Below are 26,791 nucleotides of genomic sequence, written 5' to 3'. Positions count from 1 at the left end.
ATCTGGGCAAGGTATCGTATTTCCTGGGTATTCATTTTGAACAGAAACAGAATGAAATCAAGATGGATCAAAAGATGTACATACAAAAGATGCTTGAAAGGTTTGGCATGTCAGAATGCAAACCTAGAAGCACTCCTGAACAGAAAGTAGAACTGAACAAAAATCCAGTTAATAGACAGAGGTCAGACATATTGATGTCAAATATCATTTCATTCGTGAGGCACTCACTGAAGGGAAAATGTCATTGGTCTATTGTCCTACAGAAGACATGGTTGCAGACATCTTAACCAAACCTACTACAAGAGTCAAGATTGACAAATTCAAATTATTATTTTTTTTGGAAACTAATGTGTTTCACTGTTTCATGGTCATGAGATCAAGGGGGGGTGTTGAGTAAATGTGATCTCATTGTAATTAATGCTGTTTCTGTGTATCAAGAGAGAGGCTTGCTGTTGTTGTTTTGCGCCTCCAACAGGTTATATAAGGTAGTGCATGCTCGCCTGTGTTATCATCACGTGATCTCTTCCGGTTCACTTCGCGCGAGAGAATATGAGAGACTCACAGAAAGAAGCGCGATGAAGTTGTGTTCTATTTCCACAGTTACCGATGTTTTGTTTCCCGGTGCTGTGAGGCATTGTACTGAACCATCCTTAAAATAAACCATCATCTTTCTTTTATATTCAACTTGAGTATTCATTGAAGATGAGTGAAGAAAGAAGAAACCCAACAATGGCCATAAGATGTAAGTGCACTTTTTGTCCTGGTGTAGAACAATAGTGTTGATACATGAGAGGTCTAGTCTTACACATATCAGAGAACACCTCTCAACTCTTTGAAAGTTTGCCAATGAAATATGACAGCACTGCAGTGAGCTCTTTTGCATAAGCAGCTGCTTCTGGAAGACATCAGGTATTGTATGTGTGATGTTGGTAGATGATGATGTACTGTAAGTGTGGCATCCAACTTGCCCTCTGCACTCCCACTCTGTAAATACGGATTATGTTATATTTATTAGAAGATGATTATTATTATAATCATCTGACTGACACACACACTCTAATGTTAGTCCTGTAAAAACTAAACAAGTTGCAGTGTTTCTGCTAGGATTTGATTTTAACACTAAGTTTAAAAGTAAATAAAGTAGCTCTGCTACAGTACGTGTCGCTTTCACCGATAGCGTCCAGTAACAGTGGTTTTCAACCACTGTGCCGCGGCACACTAGTGTACCGTGAGATACAGCCGGAAATAGTCTAATTTCACCTATTTGGGGTAAAAATGTTTTTTTGCAAAGCAATAATTATAGTCTGCAAATGATGTGTTGTTGTTGAGTGTCTGTGCTGTCTAGAGCTCGGCAGAGTAACCGTAAAATACTCTTCCATATCAGTAGGTGGCAGCCGGTAGCTAATTGCTTTGTAGATGTCAGAAACAGCGGGAGGCAGCGTGAAGGTAAAATTGTGTCTAATGCTTAAACCAAAAATAAACAAAAGGTGAGTATCCCTAAGAAAAGGCATTGAAGCTTTGGGAAGGCTATGCAGAACCAAACTAAAAATTAACAGGCAACAAAGTAAACAAAAACAGAATGCTGGACGACAGCAAAGACTTACTGTGGAGCAAAGACGGCGTCCACAATGTACATCCCAACATGACATGACAAACAACAATGTCCCCAAACAGAAGGATAAAAACAACTGAAATAGTCCTGATTGCTAAAACAAAGTAGATGCGGGAAATATCGCTCAAAGGAAGACATGAAACTGCTAAGAATAAAAAGAGAAAAGGACACCAAAATAGGAGCGCCAGACCAGAACTAAAACACTACAGACAGGAAAACCGCAAACAACTCCAAATAAGTCAGGGTGTGATGTGACAGGTGGTGACAGTACACCTACTTTGAGACAAGAGCTATAGTCATGCATGGTTGCTTATGCTTTAAAGTCATATCCAACAATTGCGACAACGACTTTTTACTGTCAAATGAGTTTAGTTTTTTTAATGATTTCTGTTGGTGGTGTGCCTCCAGATTTTTTCAATGCAAAAAATGTGCCTTGGCTCAAAAAAAGGTTGAAAATCACTGCAGTAACAAGACACTATAGGCAACACTTAAGAAAGTGTAACTAGAAGAATGTTTGACGGACCAACGTTAGTAATAACAATAATAATAATGGATTAGATTTTATATAGCACTTTTCTACTATTAGATACTCAAAGCGCTCACAGAGAAGTGAGAACCCATCATTCATTTACACCGCATGGTGGTGGTAAGCTACATTTGCTGCCCTGGGGTAGACTGACGGAAGCGAGGCTGCCAGTTTGCGCCTAAGGCCCCTCCCACCACCACCTATCATTCATCATTCATTCATTCACCAGTGTGAGCGGCACCAGAGACAAGGGTGAAGTGTCATGCCAAAGGAAACAACGACAGCGATTTGGCTGTCAAGAGGCCGGGAGCGAACCTGCAACCCTCAGGTCTTTGGCACGGCCTCTCTACCCACTACTCCATGACATGACATGTTCATTTTGGCTGCTGGTGGCAGGAGCTCTGTGCTCTTGTGTCATCCTTTTGGGTTCTGGATGTTTCCTTCTTGTTTTCATGCCTTTTGGTTGGGGACCCTTTGGGACTGTGTGACAAGGGGTGACTCTTTGGTGACTTCTGCGAAGCTTTTTTGTGAACTTCTGGATCTGCCTCCTTGGAGCGTTTTGGCCATGGAGACCAGCTGCTGGGTCTCTGCCACACCAGAGTCTGTTTGGAGAGACTGGAGGAGATGCGGATGAAGAGACAGGACTGCGGAGCTGGCACTGAGAGCCGGGACGGACAAGCTTCACAGTGTCTTGGCTGAATGAGCAGGTATCGGACACCTCGGTCTCCTTGGACGTATCCACGCTCATCCATGCAGACTGGACACTGGCCAGGAGTTGGTGGGCGGCCGACGGTGGAGTTGGCTCTCTTGGTTGCTTTGTTGGGTCTGCTCCTGTCTATGGCCATGTTCCCCCCAACCCAGCAGACGATGGCGTGGAACACTGCAGAGGTCACCACAGTCTATATGTTTTGTTTTGTATTTTTGATGATTTACTTTTGTGGCTGTGTGCAGAAGTAACTGGTTGCATCAGCTCCGCTCTTTTAATGTCTTTAAAGGGGAACATTATCAAAATTTCAGAAGGGTTGAAACAAAAAAAAATCAGTTCCCAGTAGCTTATTTTATTTTTCGAAGTTTTTTTCAAAATTTTACCCGTCCTGGAATATCCCTAAAAAAGCTTTAAAGGGGAACATTATCACCAAACCTATGCAAGCGTCAATATATACCTTGCAGTTGCAGAAAAAAGACCATGTATTTTTTCAACCGATTTCCGAACTCTAAATGGGTGAATTTTGGCAAATTAAACGCCTTTCTTTTTATCGCTCTTTTAGCGATGACGTCAGAATGTGACGTCATCGAGGTAACACACCCGCCATATTAATTTTCACATTACAAACACCGGGTCTCAGCTCTGTTATTTTCCGTTTTTTCAACTATTTTTTGGAACCTTGGAGACATCATGCCTCATCAGTGTGTTGTCGGAGGGTGTAACAACACTAACAGGGAGGGATTCAAGTTGCACCACTGGCAAGAAATCTGCCGCCAGACCCCTATTGAATGTACCAGAGTGTCTGCACATTTGACCGGCGATGCTAAGACAGACATGGCACAGAGATGTATGGACAAACTGCAGATGAATTTGCAACGATAGTTGACGAAGTCACAAAGGTGAGTTTTGTTGATGTCATTGACCTATGTGCTAATCAGACATATTTGGTCAAGGCATGACTGCCAGCTAATCGATGCTAACATGCTACGCTAATCGATGCTAACATGCTATTTACGCTAGCTGTATGTACATTTGAAAATAGATACCCACATTTAATGTGAAACAAACACTTACCAATCGACGGATTTAAGTTGCTCCAGTGTCACAAGATGCGAAAGTCCTGATCGTTTGGTCCGCACATTTTACCGGCGATACTAATAAGGCAGCCATGATATGGGCCACTTCATTAGGTACACCCATACTATGGCCGAATAGCGTCAATAGCTATTCGCTCAATAGCTTCAATTTCTTCTTCAATTTCGTTTTCGCTATCTGCCTCCATACTCCGACTATCTGTTTCAATACATGCGTAATCTGTTGAATCGCTTAAGCCGCTGAAATCCGAGTCTGAATCCGAGCTAATGTAGCTATATCTTGCTGTGGTAACCGCCATGTTGTTTGTATTGGCAGCACTGTATGACGTCACAGGGAAATGGATAGTGGTTTCTAAGATAGCGAGAATAAGGCAATTTAAAGCTTTATTTAGGGATATTCCGGGACCGGTAAAATTTAGAAAAAAACTTCAAAAAATACAACAAGCCACTGGGAACTGATTTTTATTGTTTTTAACCCTTTTGAAATTGTGATAATGTTCCCCTTTAAAGTGCTTGATTTTCCCTATTTGCTTAAGCCACTGTCCATTTCCCTGTGACGTCACATAGTGATTCCAATACAAACAACGTGGCGGTTACCACAGCAAGATGTAGCGACATTAGCTCGGATTCAGACTCGGATTTCAGCGGCTTAAGTGATTCAACTGATTACGCATGTATTGAAACAGATGGTTGGAGTATGGAGGCAGATAGCGAAAACGATATTGAAGAAGAAACCGAAGCTATTGGATAGCTATTGGATAGCTATTGACGCTATTCGGCCATGCATACTATGTTAGCATCGCCGGTAAAATGTGCAGACCAACCGATCAGGACTTTCGCATTGACACTGGATCAACTTAAATCCGTCGATTGGTAAGTGTTTGTTTAGCATTAAATGTGGGTTGAAGGAAACGCTGGATGTAAATATAGTTTAAATGTACATACAGGTAGCCTAAATAGCATGTTAGCATCGATTAGCTGGCAGTCATGCCGCGACCAAATATCTCTGATTAGCACATAAGTCAATAACATCAACAAAACTCACCTTTGTGATTTCGTTGACTTTATCGTTGGGAATGCATCTGCTTTGAGTGTCGCATGATATCCACACATTCTTGTCATCTCTGTCGTAGCATCGCCGGTAAAAACCAAACAAGGGACTTCCGCATCTCTTGATACTGGAGCAACTTACCAATCCGTCGATTGGTAAGTGACCTAAATAGCATGCTAGCATCGATTAGCATACCGTGCTAATCGATGCACATTCTATGTAAATCAACTTGAATCCGTCCCTGATTGTGTTGTTACACCCTCCGACAACACACCGACGAGGCATGATGTCTCCAAGGTATCGGAAAACAGTCGAAAAAATGGAAAATAACAGAGCTGATTTGACTCGATGCGTGTAATGTGGTAGGGAAAAATGGCGTTGAGTACCGATGTAACGTCATGTTCTGACGTCATCGCTCCGAGAGGGATAAACAGAAAGGCATTTAATTCGCCAAAATTCACCCATTTAGAGTTCGGAAATCGGTAAAAAAAATATATGGTCTTTTTTCTGCAACATCAAGGTATATATTGACGCTTACATAGGTCTGCTGATAATGTTCCCCTTTAATGTCCTTTGTGTTGTTTGATGTTTCGCTCTTACACACGTTTCTGTGTGCTATGGATATGAGGTTTTTGTTTTCTCTTTGGCCTCAGTCTGGATCCCCTCTCCAGGGGCCCAGGCTTAGACTATTTTTTTTTCTCACCACCCACCCCCTCCCAGAGTTTACCTGTTTCTCACCTTTTTTGAAAGGGGCGCCGGAAGTTGGCAGACCCGTCAGCGATCCTGTTCTGTCTCCCTGTAATGTTTGTCTGCTCTTGAATGGGATTGTGCTGAAAATCTTAATTTCCTCCCTGGGATTATAAAAGTATTTCTGATTCTGATTGTATTTTTATCGGCCATCTTCAGAGTAATGAACTGTCCGGTACAATTTATTAAATTTTGATTCACCAAAACTTTTATCAGTCACAAATAGTTTGCACTTGGACAACTTTACCGCGAGGGGGCTGTCAAATTAAAGACTTTAGAAAGACAAGAAAACTTTGCTAATTAGTACTAATAAACTAGATTGATTAAGACATTGCTGGACAGCAGAGAAGTAACTAAATCCAAATAAACGTTGAATATATATTTTAAAGATACCTGGCTTGTATCTTCAGTAGAGATGTTAATCACTGAAAATGTATCGATATGATACCCTAATTGATATTCCTTATTGATACCAGTATTTATCGGTACTGCATGTAATTTGTGGAACTAAAAAAGTGGGAAAAAAAGGCTTTTTATATAGCATTCCTATTACAGAACACCTCCAACATGATGTTCTGTAACAGCAGGGAAGTCTTTTATCAGCAACTGTTTATTTGAAGTCTTAAAGAAGTCAACTATGTGTGCAGTGCAAGGTGAAATGCACTTATGTCATCTTCTTGTCAATAACACACACATCAAACTTTGGTTGCTTCCTTATTTGTCATTATTCAAAGCTGATTGTAATGTGTAGCAGCGGCAGCTGAACTCAATGTGACAACGTGTCATAGTTACCTCAGTCAGCTGGAATTAAAAATACAAATAGTTGTGTCTTTAGTCCAGAATCGTCACGGTCCTCATGGACGACATAATTAGGAACCAGTATCAATAAAAAAATGGTACTTGGTGTACATCCCTAATCTGCACCACTAAACCTTTGAAATGTGCTGACATATGTGCTGTTAAAGGTAAATAAACAGTAGCCATATTGAATGTTTGCCTTCATTTGACCACGTGAGGTAAGGAGGACGGCCTCTAGGTCACATGGTTACACCCCAGCAATTACACTGTTGATGATTGATGAGCAATCATATTTAAATGGTGGTGTTAAAAAGCAAATATATCTCCATCTTTAGTGATAAATGTGGCCCCCGGATGAACATGTGTCACAAACATTGTATTAGATGATATGTGGATGTTGTGCTTACTTGGACTGTGATGAAGCTGTGAGGACTCAGGTGGTTTGTCTTCATGCTCTTCAGTCTTCACAGAGACAACAGTCAGTGGAAACTTGCTGACATCAGCCTCCTCCTGCCCTACAGGACACTCTCCCTCCCCTTCCGCATTAAAATAAGAGGGCTGTGGATCCTCCTAGTTCCCTTTAAAATGTGAGGGCTGTGGATACTCTAAAGTGAAACTGTCCCCCTGCAGATGAGGGAGACATTCTTCTTGGTCTCCAATCAGCTGATGGATGTCTACAGGACACAAACAAAACACATTTTAACTCCTAGATGCTAAATATTAAATCCTAGATGAAGTAATGGGCTGTAGCTATTGAACATTTTATTAATCAAGTGTTCTACGGGAAAAGTTTCCGATTAATTGAGTAACTGGATGAAACATAGTGTTGCTTGTTTAAAGACAAATTTAAGCGACTATAAGACACTTCACTTAATAATGAACGGTCAATTGGTTTGAGATGGAAGGAGATCAAGATGTCATCTTTAGATCAGGCTTTGTTTTTTCGACAATCACTGGAACATTAATGGCTGCATCAACGAACACCGACATGAAGGAAATAGCAGGTCAGAATAGCTTTTACACAAATATATAACTTGCCAAACCTGCCAGCTAGCAGGCTAGGTTTACAGCATCAGTAACCATGGTAACTGACTCTGACTTTGTCTTACCTCTCTTATTTTTGGAGGTAAAACTCTCGAGCTTTACATACTCAGGACTTTGCACTTAACCAGCTCTCTGGAATATTCCCCCGGTGACTGTGTGAGTTTTGTGTGAACATGTTGATACACATTGTTACAAACATCAACCTCTCATAAATATTGTGTGTCTGAAACTGTCTCCTTCTTATGAACAATGTAAAACAATCAGTGCATCATCCTCACATGACAATTAATCTTCCTGTAGACAATCTATTTAAGAATAGTGTGAATAATGAAATATAAAGTTATTAAAGATGTGAGAGTAAGAAGTAAACAAACCTGTTCTGTGTAACACAACTTGATGTTGTTCATGTTGTCGCTCCTTCTCCTCTTTTGTTGGACAAAGTTCCTCCTCGTACTCTGCTGTGGTTCTTTGGCACATTTTCACACAATCACAACACTTTACACTCACACTTGATCTCTACTTAGTGATGTGTTTTGATCACTTCCGCCTCTCTTTGTTAGCAGCTAACAAGCTAAGCTAACTAGCAGGCTAAGCTAGCTCGAGAAGCATCAAAGTGCGCTCAGACTAATATAACCGGATGCAAACAGTTATTAACGATGTTTACTCTATTTACTAGAGTGTAATAAAGGACATATATGTGTACATGGAGGCACAGATTAAGAACACTGAACTGTGACGACTGCAATAACGTCTTCACCGTCAGACGCCATCTTGCTTTATCCTCGCCGTGTTTGGTTCGCGCGCAGTGTTGTCAGATCTCGCGAGAGAACCATCTAGGCAGCTCCCTCTTCCAGATCTCGCAAGAGAAACAAGTAAGCAGCTCTTTTCCAAATCTCGCGAGAGGAATAAGTACAACCAGCTTTCCAACCCCGGTAAAACTATTTTGTTATATACTATTTACTTATTGTGAAAATAAAAGTAAACTTTTCCATTTCAAATTTTCAAAACAAAGACATAAAACTTATTTCTGTAAAAATATTCAAATATTTAACAATGTATTGAAACAACAGTAGCATAAGGAAAGAAAAAAAAAGAAATATTACACTCATATTATTTTTGTCTTTGATGTTAATCGTTTTTATAATGTATTTTAGAATGTGGGAGGTTTTCATGTTCTTTTTAAATTTCCTTTACTTATATATATATGTATAATATATATACGTATATATATATATATATGTATATATATACATATGTATGTACATATATATGTATGTATATATATATATATATATATATATATATATATATATATACAGACATAAATACATCCATCCATCCCATTTCCACCGCTTATTCCCACATAGATATATATATATATATATATATATATATACATAGATATATATATATATATATATATATATATATATATATATATATATATATATATATATATATATATATATATATATATATATATATATATATATATATATATATAGATATAGATATATATAGATATATATCTGCGTGTGTGTAATGACAGAATTTAAAAAAAAATATTTGGTTTACATTTTCCTAGTAAACAAAACAGTTTGACAGCATTCTCCAGTGGAACATTCTGGAGAAACATCCTGGATAATTTTGGATCGAAGTGAGTTACAAAGGTCAACTTTTTGAATGATTTCACTTTATTTGTGATGATTCATCCCTCTGCTCAGTCCATTTTTTTCCAAATTAATTTGAGGGAAGTTTTCACGCCTGCTGCCACCTAGTGGTTTGTATTGTCAGTTTCCCTCTTTTGGTGCAGTTGACCTTGTTCTAACGTTTCTCCTTCCTCCTAGAGTTCCTGTGTTGCCTTTGTGGGCGGAGTTGTGGGACGTGCACAGCTGCTTCCAATTGACCCTGGTGCTACTTAAGCAGCACCTTGACAGCTGGATGGCACTCTGCGATTCTACTCCACGCCAGTTGATTCTATGCTTTGAGTATTTTGCCACCTTGGCCATTCCCGGTGCCATCCATCTTGGTGTTGTTTTGTAGTGTGCACGTCTTGTAACTCCAAACCAAGTTGACTTTATTTGTGTATAGAAGTAGCTTTTGTTCTTTTTTCCACGATGCACATTTTGTCTTCTCTTTTTCGCACCATCGTTTTTTGTTTCCTACTGTTTGGATTGTTTTTGTGAGTAGATTTCCGCAGAAAAAGAAGTGTTTTACTCAGCGTCCTGCGCATCCTTGGGTTCCTCTTTACTGTGTTGAACAGCACTCTGACAGAAGGAGTTTCTCCAAAATGCAACACCCTTTGGCGTACAAGTTTGTGATTAAAGGCTATACATACGAAATGAAAGGGACAAGTGGTAGGAAAAATGGATGGATGTACAATAGAGCTCTGTGTGATGATGTACATTATTGACTTTTACCTAACATTCCTAACTTTCCCATGCTTTCTAAAATTGATCATGGTTAACAGATTTTAAAAAAGGGGGGAAAAATACTTTAAAAAACAATGGTCATGTGTAGTTTTTTTAATAAGAAATCTACATTATCAAAAACTAAATTATCCTTCATAACCTTCAACATTTGTTGCCATTTTCTCTAATCTACATATTGCATAAAGGGAACATACATATAAAACAATATTCATATTACAAAAGAGAGTAATACAAATTAATTAAAAAAAATGATTATTGAGACCCAACAAATGATTCATAAAGTCACACATTTTAAAAGTAAATGATCTCGTATAAAAGACAACTGCTGAAATGATGTATAAAGTAAATAATAATATGCTTCCAGAAGTGGTCCAGAAGATGTTTCAGATGTGAATCAGTAAATATGAACTAAGAGGGATTTATGTGTACTCAAAAGCAAAGGTATGAACACATGTAAAACAAATATGTACATCATATAAAGGAGTTCATCTATAACATCATTAATAATTAAAAATTATTTCTGAATATATCTATACACAAGTATTTCTAACAGGATTTGTCCTGTTTATTCTCACCTTTGCAGTCAAAGTGTTGTGTTCATTTTTAAATAAAAGTACACCATGTTGTATATTAAACATGTACTTGACTGAAAATAGCAATTAACTGATATATCAAATCTATTAATGTTAGCATCTATGTGCTGGTGTTGTTAGAAGGTCAAAGTTAAAGTTTTGACAGTTTATTTCAAATCCTGCAGTTTCATTTGCTGCTGCTGTTCTCACCAGCACACTTGTGTTTCTTACACTGGTACTTAGAAGACAATCTTTCACCACACACACTGCAACTCAACACTTTCTCTCCCGGGTGTCTTCTCATGTGTCTTTTCAAATACGTAGTTTGTATAAAACTTTTACAACATACTGAACATGTGTAAGGTTTTTCTCCAGTGTGTGTACGCATGTGTGTTTTTAAATAGTGCCTTCAAGTAAAATATTTACCACAGATTGAACAGGAAAAAGGTCTTTCTCCATTGTGTGTCCCCATGTGTTCTTTTAAGGTATGATTTGTTATGAAACTTCTACCACATTCTGAGCAGGAAAAAGGTTTTTCTCCAGTGTGTGTTCTCATGTGTACTTTCAAATTGATCCTTAGAGTAATTTACCACATTCTGAGCAGGAAAAAGGTTTTTCTCCAGTGTGTGTTCTCATGTGTCTTTTCAAAGAGTGCCTTCGAGTAAAACCTTTACCACAGATTGAGCATGAAAAGGCTTTTTCTCCAGTGTGTGTTCTCATGTGTCTTTTCAAATAACTAGGATATTTAAAAGTTTTGTGACAGAGAGAAGATGTGAAGTGAGTGTTGTCAGTGTGACATGTCTTATCATCTTTAGAGTCTTCATCATCAGTGTCAGGAGAGTGTGACGTTGTGTCCTCACTATCTGATAGTGGAGCTAAGAGCTTGTCTGCTTGTGATCCTCCACAGTGGTCTCCATCAGCTTCTGTTGTCATGTGTTGTGTTGAGCTGCTGCTTGGAGGCTCCCCCCCTCCCCTCTCCTCACTTTCACCTTTCACCTCATCATCTTCACTCTTCACAATCACATGGAACTCCTCCAACCATTCTTGACTGATGCGGTGTTCCTCCTCTTCCTCTTTAATGTGAGGACTCAGTGGGTCCACTGATTTCTCTTTAAAAAGGGGTGTCAGTGGGTCCTCCTCTTCCTTTTTAAAATGGGGGATCAGTGTGTATTCCTCTTCCATCTTAATGTGGGAGGGCTGTGTCTCCTCCGTCTGCATCCTGAAGCTCCACTTCTGTTGCTAAGGGTGAAGATGTTCTTCACAGACGTCTGCAAGACAAACACAGCATCTCTGCTCAGTCACACAATGCATTCACTACTTTGACATGCACTTAGGAAAAACAAGTTATCGTATGAACTGTCTTGAAATCTCAGTGACGCACAAACACGCTGCTCTTTACAATATTTGTCACAGGAAAAGAAACAAAAACCAGGACGACAGGAGTTTTTACTATGGATGGACAATATGGTTTAAAAAGGATTTTGCGATGTATTACTTCATATAGAGTTACTTATAGAACCATTTTAAAACAGACCCATTGCCTCCTTGCTTGGCACTCAGCATCAAAGGTTGGGGGTTAAATCACCAAAAGATTCCCGAGTGCGGCCTCCGCTGCCCTCACCTCCCAGGGGGTGAACTTGGGGATGGGTCAAATGCAGAGGATCATTTCACCACACCTAGTGTGTGACTACCGTTGGGAACTTAACTTTAACTTACATAGGGACTGTGAATGATTCCAAAAAGTGCAGTTCCCCTTGAAATTAGAAAAACAAGATATCATGTGAAGTGAAGGGAATTATATTTATGTAGCGCTTTTCTCTAGTGATTCAAAGCGCTTTATATAGTGAAACCCAATATCTAAGTTACATTTAAACCAATGTGGGTGGCACTGGGAGCAGGTGGGTAAAGTGTCTTGCCCAAGGACACAATGGCAGTGACTAGGATGGCAGAAGCTGGGATCGAACCAGGAACCCTCAAGTTGCTGGCATGGCCACTCTACCAACCGAGCTATACCGCCCCAAGTAACAAGAACAGAATATATCAATAACAAAATGCCTCATAGCAAATGTAATGAATTCATCTTAATACTGTCCTTTTTGAGGCTTTACCTTTTAAAGGGCAAAGTCCTCTCAGGATCTTTTGTCCTAATGACTGTCTGGTTCAAGTGAGGAGACTATAATTTAGAAAAAAAAAATATTTACAAATGGACAACAATAAGTCACTAATTTTTACAGGTAGCTAAAGTTGGGATATAATTAAGATAATGAAGGATGAAGTGATTAAGAAATGTTTAATATAGATAAGAATAGGCCGTGCAACTAATCATATGTCCTGAGTTCCAGTTGAAAGTGGGTGCAAGTTCATGCCCACGCACACACACTCTTATCGCCCACATTCTTCACACTGTTTACGTGGTTTCTTGGCCGAGGTCTGAAGGACAACACCAGATATGAAGTCAGAGTCCAGGGAGAAAAAAGCACCAGTCAATATCGCACAGAAGGAACCTTCCTGGTGTTACCTGACGGCACGACCACTGAGCTGCGACACCACTACAAAGGCACCTCTGTGCTCGTGCTCGTACCACCTGGCTTGGTAGCCTCGTACCCGCCTACCAAGCCAAAGACTTAGGTCCAATGATGAAACAGGGCGTAACTGCTGCTGATTGGACCGACACGCAAATAGCACATTTTCAAAACTCCCCGTTGTCAATTAAAAACATAGTTATGGGCTGCACTTTGGACACACCTGCTGTAAGCTACAAGGAGCTAGCAGCTACACAACAGCTAAGCTAAAACAGCACTTTTAAGCATATCAAATAATTATAGTTGCTTAATACGTACACAAAGTCTCCAAAACAGAAGTCTGATAGCAAGTATCCAGTAACAAACAAGTCCGCATCATTCAACATTGTGAGCCATGAGCTTGACTTCATGAATTATTGTGGCCACCAGGTGTTGTGAAAGATCAAATAAAACAATTGCAAAAACATCCGTCATAAGGTTAGTGTTTTTTATATATTTGTGTCAATATGTAGAAGCATCCTCAGCCTTCCCGGGAAGGTCTATTCAGGTGTACTGGAGAGGAGTTTATGCCGCATAGTTGAACCTGGGATTCAGGAGGAACAGTGTGGTTTTCATCCTGGTCGTGGAACTGTGGACCAGGTCTATACTCTGGGCAGGGTTCTTGAGGGTGCATGGGAGTTTGCCCAACCAGTCTACATGTGTTTTGTGGACTTGGAGAAGGCATTCAACCGTGTCCCTCGGCAAGTCCTGTGGGGAGTGCTCAAAGAGTATGGGGTATCGGACTGTCTGATTATGGCGGTCCGCTCCCTGTATGATCAGTGCCAGAACTTGGTCCACTTTTCCAGTGAGGGTTGGACTCCGCCAAAGCGCCGATTCTGTTCAAAACTTTTATAGACAGAATTTCTAGACGGAGTCAAGGAGTTGAGGGGATCCGGTTTGGTGGCTGCAGGATTAAGGTTCTTCATCTGGCTAGCAACTTTAGCTCTAACTGGATCGGTTTGCAGCCGAGTGTGAAGCGACTGGAATGAGAATCAGCACCTCCAAGTCCGAGTCTAAGGTTCTCGTACAGAAAAGGTTGGAGTGCTATCTCCGGGTTGGGGAGGAGACCCTGCCTCCAAGTGGAGGAGTTCAAGTACCTCAGAGTCTTATTCACAAGCGAGGGAAGAGTGGATGGTGAGATCGACAGGCGGATCGGTGCGGCGTCTTCAGTAATGTGGACGCTGTATCGATCCGTTGTGGTGAAGAAGGAGCTGAGCCGGAAGGCAAAGCTCTCAGTTTACCGGTCGATCTAAGTTCCCATCCTCACCTATGGTCATGAGCTTTGGGTCATGACCGAAAGGATAAGATCACTAGTACAAGTGGCCGAAGCGGTCTGTTTATTTCAAGTGTTAGTTTTCCTTTATTAGCTCTTGTGTTATTTATTTGACCCTATATTTGTTCCCCCCTACCGCACCTTTAGTCTTTGATCTAGTTATACGCAAATATAATGACAATCAAGTCTATTCTATTCTATTTTAAATGAGTTTCCTCTGCCGTGTGGCGGGGCTCTCCCTTAGAGATAGGCTGAGAAGCTCTGTCATCCGGGAAGAACTCAAAGTAAAGCCGCTGCTCCTCCACATCGAGAACAGCCAGATAAGGTGGTCCAGGCATCTGGTCAGGATGCCACCCGAACGTCTCCCTAGGGAGGTGTTTAGGGCACATCCGACCGGTAGGAGGCCCCGGGGAAGACCCAGGAAACGTTGGGTAGACTATGTCTCCCAGCTGGCCTGGGAACGCCTTGGGATCCCCCGGGAAGAGCTGGACGAAGCGACTGGGGAGAGGAAAGTCTGGGCTTCCCTGCTTAGGCTGCTGCCCCCGCGACCCGACCTCAGATAAGCAGAAGAAGATGGATGGAAGGCTGGATGTGTAACACAACTTGATGTTTCTTGAAAACAGCGTCCAGTAGTTGATGTTGTCGCTCCTTCTCCTCTCTTGTTGGACAAAGTTCCTCCTTGTACTCTGCTATCATTTTTTTTTTCTAACATCACACATTTTTCTTCAACAGCAGCAGTTAGTCGCTGATTCAGCAACACTCACATCATTTGTAATGTAGACATGTTCACACAATAAAAACACTTTACACTTACATTGGATCTCTGCTTTGATGTGTCGATCACTTCCGCCTCTCTTTGTTAGCAGCTAACAAGCTAAGCTAACCAGCAGGCTAGGCTAGCACGTCAAAGTGCACTCAGACTAATGTATCCGCATACAAACAATTAATAACGACGTTTACTCTGTTAAACGACACACATGTGCACATGTACGTTGTAATTAAGACCTGTAACCATAATAACCAAAACAACGTATTCTCCGCCAGACGCCATCTTGTTTTGTGCTTCCTCCTGTGTGACATCATCGAGGTGTTCTCAACCGCGGAACAAATGTTGGCCAAACACGTGTTTCATTGGGACAATAGTGAGTGGTGCACACTTCCTTCAAACACGTGTTTCACCGGGACAATAGTGAGTGGTGCACACTTCCTTCAAACACGTGTTTCACTGGGACAATAGTGAGTGGTGCACACTTCCTTCAAACACGTGTGTCACTGGGACAATAGTGAGTGGTGCACACTTCCTTCAAACACGTGTTTCACCGGGACAATAGTGAGTGGTGCACACTTCCTTCAAACACGTGTTTCACCGGGACAATAGTGAGTGGTGCACACTTCCTTCAAACACGTGTTTCACTGGGACAATAGTGAGTGGTGCACACTTCCTTCAAACACGTGTTTCACCGGGACAATAGTGAGTGGTGCACACTTCCTTCAAACACGTGTTTCACTGGGACAATAGTGAGTGGTGCACACTTCCTTCAAACACGTGTGTCACTGGGACAATAGTGAGTGGTGCACACTTCCTTCAAACACGTGTTTCACCGGGACAATAGTGAGTGGTGCACACTTCCTTCAAACACGTGTTTCACCGGGACAATAGTGAGTGGTGCACACTTCCTTCAAACACGTGTTTCACTGGGACAATAGTGAGTGGTGCACACTTCCTTCAAACACGTGTTTCACCGGGACAATAGTGAGTGGTGCACACTTCCTTCAAACACGTGTTTCACTGGGACAATAGTGAGGGGTCCACACTTCCTTCAAACACGTGTTTCACTGGGACAATAGTGAGTGGTGCACACTTCCTTCAAACACGTGTTTCACTGGGACAATAGTGAGGGGTGCACACTTCCTTCAAACACGTGTTTCACTGGGACAATAGTGAGTGGTGCACACTTCCTTCAAACACGTGTTTCACTGGGACAATAGTGAGTGGTGCACACTTCCTTCAAACACGTGTTTCACTGGGACAATAGTGAGTGGTGCACACTTCCTTCAAACACGTGTTTCACCGGGACAATACTGAGTGGTGCACACTTCCTTCAAACACGTGTTTCACCGGGACAATAGTGAGTGGTGCACACTTCCTTCAAACACGTGTTTCACTGGGACAATAGTGAGGGGTCCACACTTCCTTCAAACACGTGTTTCACTGGGACAATAGTGAGTGGTGCACACTTCCTTCAAACACGTGTTTCACCGGGACAATAGTGAGTGGTGCACACTTCCTTCAAACACGTGTTTCACCGGGACAATAGTGAGTGGTGCACACTTCCTTCAAACACGTGTTTCACCGGGACAATAGTGAGTGGTGCACACTTCCTTCAAACACGTGTTTCACTGGGACAATAGTGAGGGGTCCACACTTCCTTCAAACACGTGTTTCACTGGGACAATAGTGAGTGGTGCACACTTCCTTCAAACACGTGTTTCACTGGGACAATAGTGAGTGGTGCACACTTCCTTCAAACACGTGTTTCACTGGGACAAAGGTGAGTGGTGCACACTTCCTTCAAACACGTGTTTCACTGGGACAATAGTGAGTGGTGCACACTTCCTTCAAACACGTGTTTCACTGGGACAATAGTGAGTGGTGCACACTTCCTTCAAACACGTGTTTCACCGGGACAATAGTGAGTGGTGCACACTTCCTTCAAACACGTGTTTCACCGGGACAATAGTGAGTGGTGCACACTTCCTTCAAACACGTGTTTCACTGGGACAATAGTGAGGGGTCCACACTTCCTTCAAACACGTGTTTCACTGGGACAATAGTGAGTGGTGCACACTTCCTTCAAACACGTGTTTCACCGGGACAATAGTGAGTGGTGCACACTTCCTTCAAACACGTGTTTCACCGGGACAATAGTGAGTGGTGCACACTTCTTTCAAACACGTGTTTCACCGGGACAATAGTGAGTGGTGCACACTTCCTTCAAACACGTGTTTCACTGGGACAATAGTGAGGGGTCCACACTTCCTTCAAACACGTGTTTCACTGGGACAAAGGTGAGTGGTGCACACTTCCTTCAAACACGTGTTTCACTGGGACAATAGTGAGTGGTGCACACTTCCTTCAAACACGTGTTTCACTGGGACAATAGTGAGTGGTGCACACTTCCTTCAAACACGTGTTTCACCGGGACAATAGTGAGTGGTGCACACTTCCTTCAAACACGTGTTTCACTGGGACAATAGTGAGTGGTGCACACTTCCTTCAAACACGTGTTTCACTGGGACAATAGTGAGTGGTGCACACTTCCTTCAAACACGTGTTTCACCGGGACAATAGTGAGTGGTGCACACTTCCTTCAAACACGTGTTTCACCGGGACAATAGTGAGTGGTGCACACTTCCTTCAAACACGTGTTTCACTGGGACAATAGTGAGTGGTGCACACTTCCTTCAAACACGTGTTTCACTGGGACAATAGTGAGTGGTGCACACTTCCTTCAAACACGTGTTTCACTGGGACAATAGTGAGGGGTGCACACTTCCTTCAAACACGTGTTTCACTGGGACAATAGTGAGTGGTGCACACTTCCTTCAAACACGTGTTTCACTGGGACAATAGTGAGTGGTGCACACTTCCTTCAAACACGTGTTTCACTGGGACAATAGTGAGTGGTGCACACTTCCTTCAAACACGTGTTTCACCGGGACAATAGTGAGTGGTGCACACTTCCTTCAAACACGTGTTTCACTGGGACAATAGTGAGTGTTGCACACTTCCTTCAAACACGTGTTTCACTGGGACAATAGTGAGGGGTCCACACTTCCTTCAAACACGTGTTTCACTGGGACAATAGTGAGTGGTGCACACTTCCTTCAAACACGTGTTTCACTGGGACAATAGTGAGTGGTGCACACTTCCTTCAAACACGTGTTTCACTGGGACAATAGTGAGTGGTGCACACTTCCTTCAAACACGTGTTTCACTGGGACAATAGTGAGTGGTGCACACTTCCTTCAAACACGTGTTTCACTGGGACAATAGTGAGTGGTGCACACTTCCTTCAAACACGTGTTTCACTGGGACAATAGTGAGTGGTGCACACTTCCTTCGCCCGGCCACAGAAGACAAAAAAGAGTTGCTGGTGTAACAATAGGAAGAATATATTCCACTCCTCTCTTGTACACGCGGCTTATGAGGTAATATACATGATATATTTTCATATTATTTATCTTATTTACCTCATATGTTGTTCGAAGCTAACGTGCTAGCTTTAGCCCGCTAGCAGGCCTTTGTAGCAAATGCGAGCGTTTTTTTGGAGGAGTGTATTTTATATGTTCTCTATGAGAATTATATTGACTTATTTAATACTTTAACTGTTTTTTGTTGTATATTACAGTCACGCTTAACATCATTAAATATTTGTTACTAGAAAGAAACGAACGTCTCGAAATTTAAGTCTGGAATAAGTAGCATGATATAATAATAATAATAATACATTTTATTTGGTATAGCGCTTTTCAGTGTACTCAAAGATGCTTTACAGGATGAAAAAAAATATTATTGTTATTGTAATGACAGTGTAATATAATGTATTATTGCAGTGGTCTGCTTTATGTTGGTGTCAACTTTATTAGCAATAAATACAAATGATGTTTGCACGCACTTCTATTACCTTGATAACATCCATCCATCCATTTTCTACCACTTGTCCCTATTTGGTGTTGCGGGGAGGGCAGGGGGTGTTGGAGCCTATCTCAGCTGCATTCGGGCAGACATATCATGGAAATTAAATCAACTGATGTTTGTTATTACGAATACACTATTTGCACAATTGTAAGTGATTAATGCTTATTCAGTCGGACTAAAATAAATATTTAATTAAATAAATGTTAAATATTAAAAATAGCTTTAATATACTGCACACAAAATGAATTTGCATCAATATTTTGTATGTAGTCGAAACATGAGGTACCCAAATATTCTAAATATTTGTTTACATTTATGAATTTGTATATATATATATATATATATATATATATATATGTATATATTTATATATACATATATATATATATACATATATGTATATATTTATATATATACTCGCTGGCACTTGTTCCACGTGCTTCACTGCACTTCTGTTTGTTTTCTGTTGGGTTAAAAATGTTGCTTTCGCAGAAGAAAGTTAAAGTAGCAATGATTGTCACACACACACTAGGTGTGGTGAAATGTGTCCTCTGCATTTGACCCATCCCCTTGATCACCCCCTGAGAGGTGAGGGGAGCAGTGGGCAGCAGCGGTGCTGCGCCCGGGAATCATTTATGGTGATTTAACCCCCAATTCCAACCCTTGATGCTGAGTGCCAAGCAGGGAGGTAATGGAGAACAAGGAGAGGATATTGTGTGTAAAAGTAAAGCCAACCGACCACAGCTCTGTAGTCCTGGTCACCGTTGACGTGAGGTGGGACTATTTTGGAGGTGCACGTCAAGGTTGGCTGGTAGGTTGGTAGTGGGAGGAGCCAGTTGGCGTCACTTGATGCTGCAGCACAATGACACTTTTATACGTGCAGACTGACTTCATGCAGTCATGACGGTATTAAAATCCCAGCAGGAGGTTTTCTATAAGTTGTTACTTTTTATCAATAATTAATGTAAATGCAGAAAACAAGATCAATGACACAATTCATAATAATCAATAACTGATGATTATTCCATGTGTAGAAGAACATCACCACAGAGTGGTGTCAGTTCACTTGGAAAATATTATATTTGATAGACTAAACAACATTTGACACATCATAGCTGAAGTTTGTTTGTGTTGTCTTGCGGACGTCCAACAGATGAACGCTCGTCAAGAAGAACGTCCCCTTCAGCAGCAGGAGGATCCACAGCCCCCCCACATTAAAGAGGAAGAGGAGGAAGTGTGGATCAGTCAGGAGGGAGAGTGTCCTGTAGGGCAGGAGGAGGCTGATGTCAGCAAGTTTCCACCGACTGTTGTCTCTGTGAAGACTGAAGAGCATGAAGACAAACCACCTGAGTCCTCACAGCTTCATCACAGTCCAAGTAAGCACAACATCCACATATCATCTAATACAATGTTTGTGACACATGTTCATCCGGGGGACACATTTATCACTAAAGATGGAGATATATTTGCTTTTTAAAGGCCTACTGAAATGAGATGTTCTTATTTAAAGGGGGATAGCAGGTCCATTCTATGTGTCATACTTGATCATTTTGCGATGTTGCCATATTTTTGCTGAAAGGATTTAGTAGAGAACATCCACGATAAAGTTTGCAACTTTCAGTGCAGACAATGACGTCACACGTGTGGGGGCTCCTCACATATTCACATTGATTTTAATGGGAGCCTCCAACAAAAAGAGCGATTTGGACCGAGAAAACGACAATTTCCACATTAATTTGAGCGAGGATGAATGATTAGTGTTTGAGGATATTAATGGCGACGGACTAGAAAAATAATAATAATTTAAAAAAGTAGGTCATAAAAAAAAAATTCCGATGTTTTTAGAGACATTTACCAGGACAATTCTGGGAAATCCCTTATATTTCTATTGTGTTGCTAGTGTTTTAGTGAGTTAAACAGTACTTGATTGCAAAAGATTCAGCAACACAGATGTCCAAAATACTGTGTAATTATGCCGTTAAAGCAGACGACTTTTAGCTGTGTGTGTGTGCAGCGCTCATACTTCCTATAAACCCGTGACGTCTTGCGTACACGTCATCAATACACGACGTTTTCAAGACGAAACCCCCGGGAAATTTAAAATTGCAATTTAGTAAACTAAAGCGGCCGTATTGGCATGTGTTGCAATGTTAATATTTCATCATTGATATATAAACTATCAGACTGCGTGGTGGCTAGTAGTGGCTTTCAGTAGGTCTTTAACACCACCATTTAAAAACGAATGCTTATCAATCATGTGAATTATGTTTATATAGCGCTTTTCTCTAGTGACTCAAAGCGTTTTTACATAGTGAAACCTAATATCTGAATTACTGTCAGGGGGTGTTGTTGCTGAACCCCAAGATGCAGAGATGGCGGCAGGCATTGTGCAGGAAAACATGATTTAATTTAACACTAAAACTGAACAAACAAAAGGGTACAAACAAAAGGCGCGCACAAGGCGGAGAACAAACTTGGCTATGAACAAAACTAGCACAAAGGCTAACTTTGGACTAAAAACAAAAACACTTACTGTGACACGAAGGAACTATGACGTGAGCAGAGTGAACAGAAGTAGACACAGCTACAACGATTAGTATAAATGACATTGACAGGTAGTGGTGACATCCACACGACACGACAATAATCCAGCACTGACTGGTGGGGAAGGCAGCTTTAAATAGTACCTGGCTGATTGACACCAGGTGTGGCCAGGTGCCAATCAGCCACAGCTGGGGAGACAAAGCACTCAGGGAAACAACCAGGAAACAGATAAATAATGGCGCTGACAGGAAATACTACACACAGAGGAAAAACTAAAACACAACCAAACTGTCAGGGGCAAGCCGGACAGTTACTTTTCAACCAGTGTGGGTGGCACTAGGAGCAGGTGGGTAAAGAGTCTTGCCCAAGGACACAATGGCAGTGACTAGGATGGCAGAAGCGGGGATCGAACCTGGAACCCTCAAGTTGCTGGCACGGCCACACTTCCAACCGACAGGGCGCTCACTCCCGCTGACATGCCGGTCTTCAAGTGACGGCGTGATAAGAACGCACCGTCACAATAAACAAAACAAAACACTGGTGGAAAGTGATATTTGTTAAAAAAAAAAAACAAGCAAACTGGAGTTTTGACCCAGAGAAGGCAGTTCGGTTAAAAAAAAAAACACTCTGCAATCCAGGGACGCCCGGATTTAAGGAAATGCAAAAAGACATAAAAAGTGTGTTAACGCCAACACTGGTTATTCATGTGATTATCAGACAGCAGTCATTTCCATTAGACAATATTCAAATATAGCTGGGAGTGTTGGAACCATACCAATATTTATTTTGGTACTTTTCTCAATAAAGGGGACCACAAAAATGGCATTATTGGCTTTATTTTAACAAAAAAAACTTAGGGTATATTAAACATATGTTTCTTATTGCAGTTAAGTCCTTAAATAAAATAGTGAACATGCTAGACAACTTGTCTTTTACTAGTAAGTAAACAAACAAAGACTCCTAATTAGTCTGCTGACATATGCACTAACATGTTGTCTCATTTATACACCTATTATTTTGTCAACATTATTAAGGACAAACTGTAAAAATGGATAGTTAATCTACTTGTTCATTTACTGTTAGTATCTGTTTATTTTCTCTTTTAACATGTTCTATCTACACTTCTGTTAAAATGTAATAATCACTTATTCTTCTCTTCTTTGATACTTTACATTAGTTTTTGGATGATACCACAAGTTTGGGTATCAATCCGATACCAAGTAGTTACAGGATCATACATTGGTCATCTTTAAAGTCTTCATGTGTCCAGAGACATATTTCCTGTGTTTATAAACATAATACTGTATACATTTAAAAAAAAGTGAAATAAAATGTTGTGATACCAAAAAATATTGACGTAATCATAGTAGTATCGGCTAGATATGTGGCGTTTGTTTACATTTTGAAGCCGGTGAGCTACGGTGTGTAGTGAAGCATGTTTAGCTGTTCCTCGTCCTCCAGTGATAATGTTACTTGTGAGAAACTTACTTTATTTGTCGCCATGGAGGCGAGGATTAGTGATTTAGAAGTAGCTAAAACACTACCGACGGCGGATGGATGTTAGCCGCTAGCTAGCTTGCTATGTCTTAAAGCCCCTCTTCCTGAGGGTGTTTCAGTGTTATAACTTCACCTTTATTGTTAGTTTTTAAGCCAAAATGAATCCGTTGTTCCTTTTCTGTCTCCACGCTGTGTCTGCTTGTAAGTACTCAGTGATTGTGTGCCGCTGAACATGCTCGTCTGCTCGTAAACCAGCAATGTCACGACGTGACTTTGACACGGGAGAAGGGGGGTACGTTTAGAGAACGGTATAGTACTGAAAATGATTCATTAGCGGTACTATACCAATACCAGTATACTGTACAACCCTAATAGGTGGTATGGCCCACTTATAATTCAAATAACAAAATAATGTTTGCTTTCATCAGATATGTTCTAGTATTGTATATGTGGATGGGGGCCCTGCTTTGGAAATAATGTGTGCCTCTTTCAGAGATCCACTTGAAACATTGACATGTTGCACAATGAGATGAGTGCTGTAGCACAAGCGTGGGATAATGTCAACAGTTGTGGAACTTTCTAACAAACACAGTGGAAAGTAGTTGGAGAAAAATGAAACGACGCAGATATTGCTTTCTCCTTTTACTGTTAACTCAAGATAAAAACGGGATCTCATTGGAAGCGATAGTTATGCGCGGACGTCGTTTTAGGTAAAACAAAATGGTGTCTGCCAATGTAGTTTACTACGTCAGTAGTTGTCAAACTTTTTTCACCAAAAATACTTGGCTGTCCAAGTACCACCTCAATGAACTTTCAGGTTCATTCAATATAGGAAACTAAAACACTGTACTTAAACAATTAAAGAACATTTGTCGTACTACTAGTGGTACACTTACATCTGTTTTATATACATATACACACACACATACAGTCGCAATCAAAAGTTTACATACACCTGTAAAGAACATAATGTCATGGCTGTCTTGAGTTTCCAATCATTTCTACAATTCTTATTTTTTTGTGATGTAGTGATTGGAGCACATACTTGTTGCTCACTAAAAACATTCATGAAGTTTGCTTTTTTTATGAATTGATTATGGGTCTACTGTACATGTGAGCAAATGTGCTGGGTCAAAAGTGTACATACAGCAATGTTAATATTTGCTTACATGTCCATTGGCAAGTTTCACTGCAATAAGGCGCTTTTGGTTGTTGACCACCCCTCTTGACAAAATTGGTGCAGTTCAGCTAAATGTGTTGGTTTTCTGACATAGACTTGTTTCTTCAGCATTGTCCACACGTTTAAGTCAGGACTTTGGGAAGGCCATTCTAAAACCTTCATTCTAGCCTGATTTAGACATTCCTTGACCACTTTTGACGTGTTTGGGGTCATTGTCCTGTTGGAACGCCCAACAGCGTCCAAGACCCAACCTCCGGGCTGATGATTTTAGCTTGTCCTGAAGAATTTGGAGATAATCCTCCTTTTACATTGTCCCATTTAAAGCAGCAGTTCCATTGGCAGCAAAACGGACCCAGAGCATAATACTACCACCACCATGCTTGATGGTGGGAATGGTGGTCCTGGGATTAAAGGCCTCACCTTTTCTCCTCCAAACATATTCCTGGGTATTGTGGCCAAACAGCTCCATTTGATATTCATCTGACATGGACGGAGCTAATTTCTTCTGGAGGAAAGTTCTGTGAAATACCCCAAAATAACTTGTAGTGTCTTGTTAACTTATAGCCAAAAATGTTTTTATTTTATAGATATTTTCAAAGCAGAAACATTTCCTTAGGGTCCTCTGGCACCCCATAGGGGACCCGTAAGGTCTGGGCCTCTTAAGACCTCACTGTAGGTGCTAATCGACCTGTTTCTTCACCTTTTTACCGAATTTGAAAGCAAAAGAGTCCACAAATAACCGAATCGTAAAGCAGAATTGAAAATGAAATCTGAATTGGTAAAATCTTATCAATATCGCTCCTGACATGTGACTGAAAAAAAGATGGACTCCTCTCGACCATGTTTGTCTTCCTGTGTCCTGCAGACGTCTGTGAAGAACATCTTCTCTCTGAGCAACAGAAGTGGAGCTTCAGGATGGGCAAGGAGGAGCCACAGCCCTTCCACATTAAGGAGGAAGAGAAGGCGCCACATATATTGCAAATGCAAAGGGAAGAAAATAACCCACTGACCTCCCATTTTAAAGAGGAAGAGGAGGAACACAGCATCAGTCAAGAATGGTTGGAGAAGTTCCATTTGATTGTGAAGAGTGAAGATGATGAGGTGAAAGGTGAAAGTGAGGAGAGGGGAGGGGGGGAGCCTCCAAGCAGCAGCTCAACACAACACATGACAACAGAAGCTGATGGAGACCACTGTGGAGGATCACAAGCAGACAAGCTCTTAGCTCCACTATCAGATAGTGAGGACACAACGTCACACTCTCCTGACACTGATGATGAAGACTCTAAAGATGATAAGACATGTCACACTGACAACACTCACTTCACATCTTCTCACTGTCACAAAACTTTTAAATACCAGTCGTCTGAAATCACACATGAGAACACACACTGGAGAAAAAACTTTTTCATGTTCAATCTGTCGTAAATGTTTTACTTTAAAGCACAATTTCAAAGTACACATGAGAATACATACTGGAGAACAACCTTTTTCCTGCTCAGTATGTGGTAAAAGATTTGTATTAAATCAAAGTTTAAAACTACACATGACAACACACACTGGAGAAAAACCTTTTTCATGTTCAATTTGCGGTAAAGATTTTACTCAAAAGCACAATTTTAAAGCACACATGAGAACACACACTGGAGAAAAACCTTTTACATGTTCAATCTGCGGTAAAGATTTTACTCTAAGGTACCAATTCAAAGCGCACATGAGAATACACACGGGAGAGAAACCTTTTTCCTGCTCAGAATGTGGTAAAAGTTATGTCATAAATCGAAGTTTAAAAGTACACATGAGAACACACACAGGTGAGAAAGTGTTGAGTTGCAGTGTGTGTGGTGAAAGATTGTCTTCTAAGTAGCAGTGTAAGAAACACAAGTGTGCTGGTGAGAACAGCAGCAGCAAATGAAACTGCAGGATTTGAAATAAACTGTCCAGACTTTAAGTTTAAGTAACATCAGCACAAGTAACATGTGTGACATAATAATTTGGAACAACATATGCTGCCATTTAAGCGCCATCTTTTTCATGGACACCCCTGTTTATTTCAGCAAGACAATGCCAAGCCACATTCAACATATGTTACAACAGCGTGGCTTGGTAAAACAAAGAGTGCGGGTACTTTCCTGGCCTGCCTGCAGTCCAGACCTGTCTCCCATGGAAAATGTGTGGCGCATTATGAAGCGTAAAATACAACAGCGGAGACCCTGGACTGTTGAACGACTCAAACTCTACATAAAACAAGAATGGGAAAGAATTCCACTTTCAAAGCTTCAACAATTAGTTTCCTCAGTTCCTTAACGTTTATTGAGTGTTGTTAAAAGAAAAGGTGATGTAACACAGTGGTGAACATGCCCTTTCCCAACTACTTTGGCACGTGTTGCAGCCATGAAATTTTAAGTTAATTATCTTAAAAAAAATAATAAAAATTATGAGTTTGAACATCAAA

The 26,791-nt window shown here is 40.9% G+C and overlaps 2 protein-coding genes across 3 annotated transcripts; one reads left to right on the top strand and one right to left on the bottom strand.

Moving 5' to 3' along the window:
- The first annotated feature begins 9 nt into the window (after positions 1-9).
- Positions 10-26,791, top strand: LOC133547477 (nuclear speckle splicing regulatory protein 1-like). 2 transcript variants are annotated; one of them, XM_061893163.1, is made up of 3 exons: positions 10-742; positions 20,272-20,494; positions 25,205-26,791. In XM_061893163.1, the coding sequence occupies exons 2-3, from the start codon at positions 20,272-20,274 to the stop codon at positions 25,762-25,764; spliced, it is 783 nt and encodes a 260-aa protein (XP_061749147.1). In that variant the 5' UTR covers positions 10-742; the 3' UTR covers positions 25,765-26,791. The 2 variants fall into 2 exon arrangements, with proteins under 2 accessions (XP_061749147.1, XP_061749146.1); XM_061893162.1 differs by lacking the exon at positions 10-742 and adding an exon at positions 18,516-18,628.
- Positions 9,731-15,464, bottom strand: LOC133547478 (oocyte zinc finger protein XlCOF7.1-like). The gene is made up of 2 exons (XM_061893164.1): positions 15,231-15,464; positions 9,731-11,850 (listed from the first exon to the last, which is right to left on the bottom strand). Exon 2 carries the CDS (start codon positions 11,798-11,800, stop codon positions 11,159-11,161), a length of 642 nt encoding a protein of 213 aa, XP_061749148.1. The 5' UTR covers positions 11,801-11,850; positions 15,231-15,464; the 3' UTR covers positions 9,731-11,158.

Source organism: Nerophis ophidion, unplaced genomic scaffold, assembly GCF_033978795.1.
Source record: "Nerophis ophidion isolate RoL-2023_Sa unplaced genomic scaffold, RoL_Noph_v1.0 HiC_scaffold_117, whole genome shotgun sequence".
NCBI classification, from domain to species: Eukaryota; Metazoa; Chordata; class Actinopteri; order Syngnathiformes; family Syngnathidae; genus Nerophis; species Nerophis ophidion.
This window is presented reverse-complemented; position numbering and strand designations above follow the sequence as displayed.

Excerpts from the sequence above, each read along its gene's own strand:
- LOC133547477 (XM_061893163.1), top strand. The coding sequence starts at position 20,272 with ATGAACGCTCGTCAAGAAGAACGTCCCCTTCAGCAGCAGGAGGATCCA. Across the intron at positions 20,495-25,204 it reads ACAGCTTCATCACAGTCCAA|ACGTCTGTGAAGAACATCTT; the intron begins GTAAGCACAACA and ends TGTGTCCTGCAG.
- LOC133547478 (XM_061893164.1), bottom strand. The coding sequence starts at position 11,800 with ATGCAGACGGAGGAGACACAGCCCTCCCACATTAAGATGGAAGAGGAA.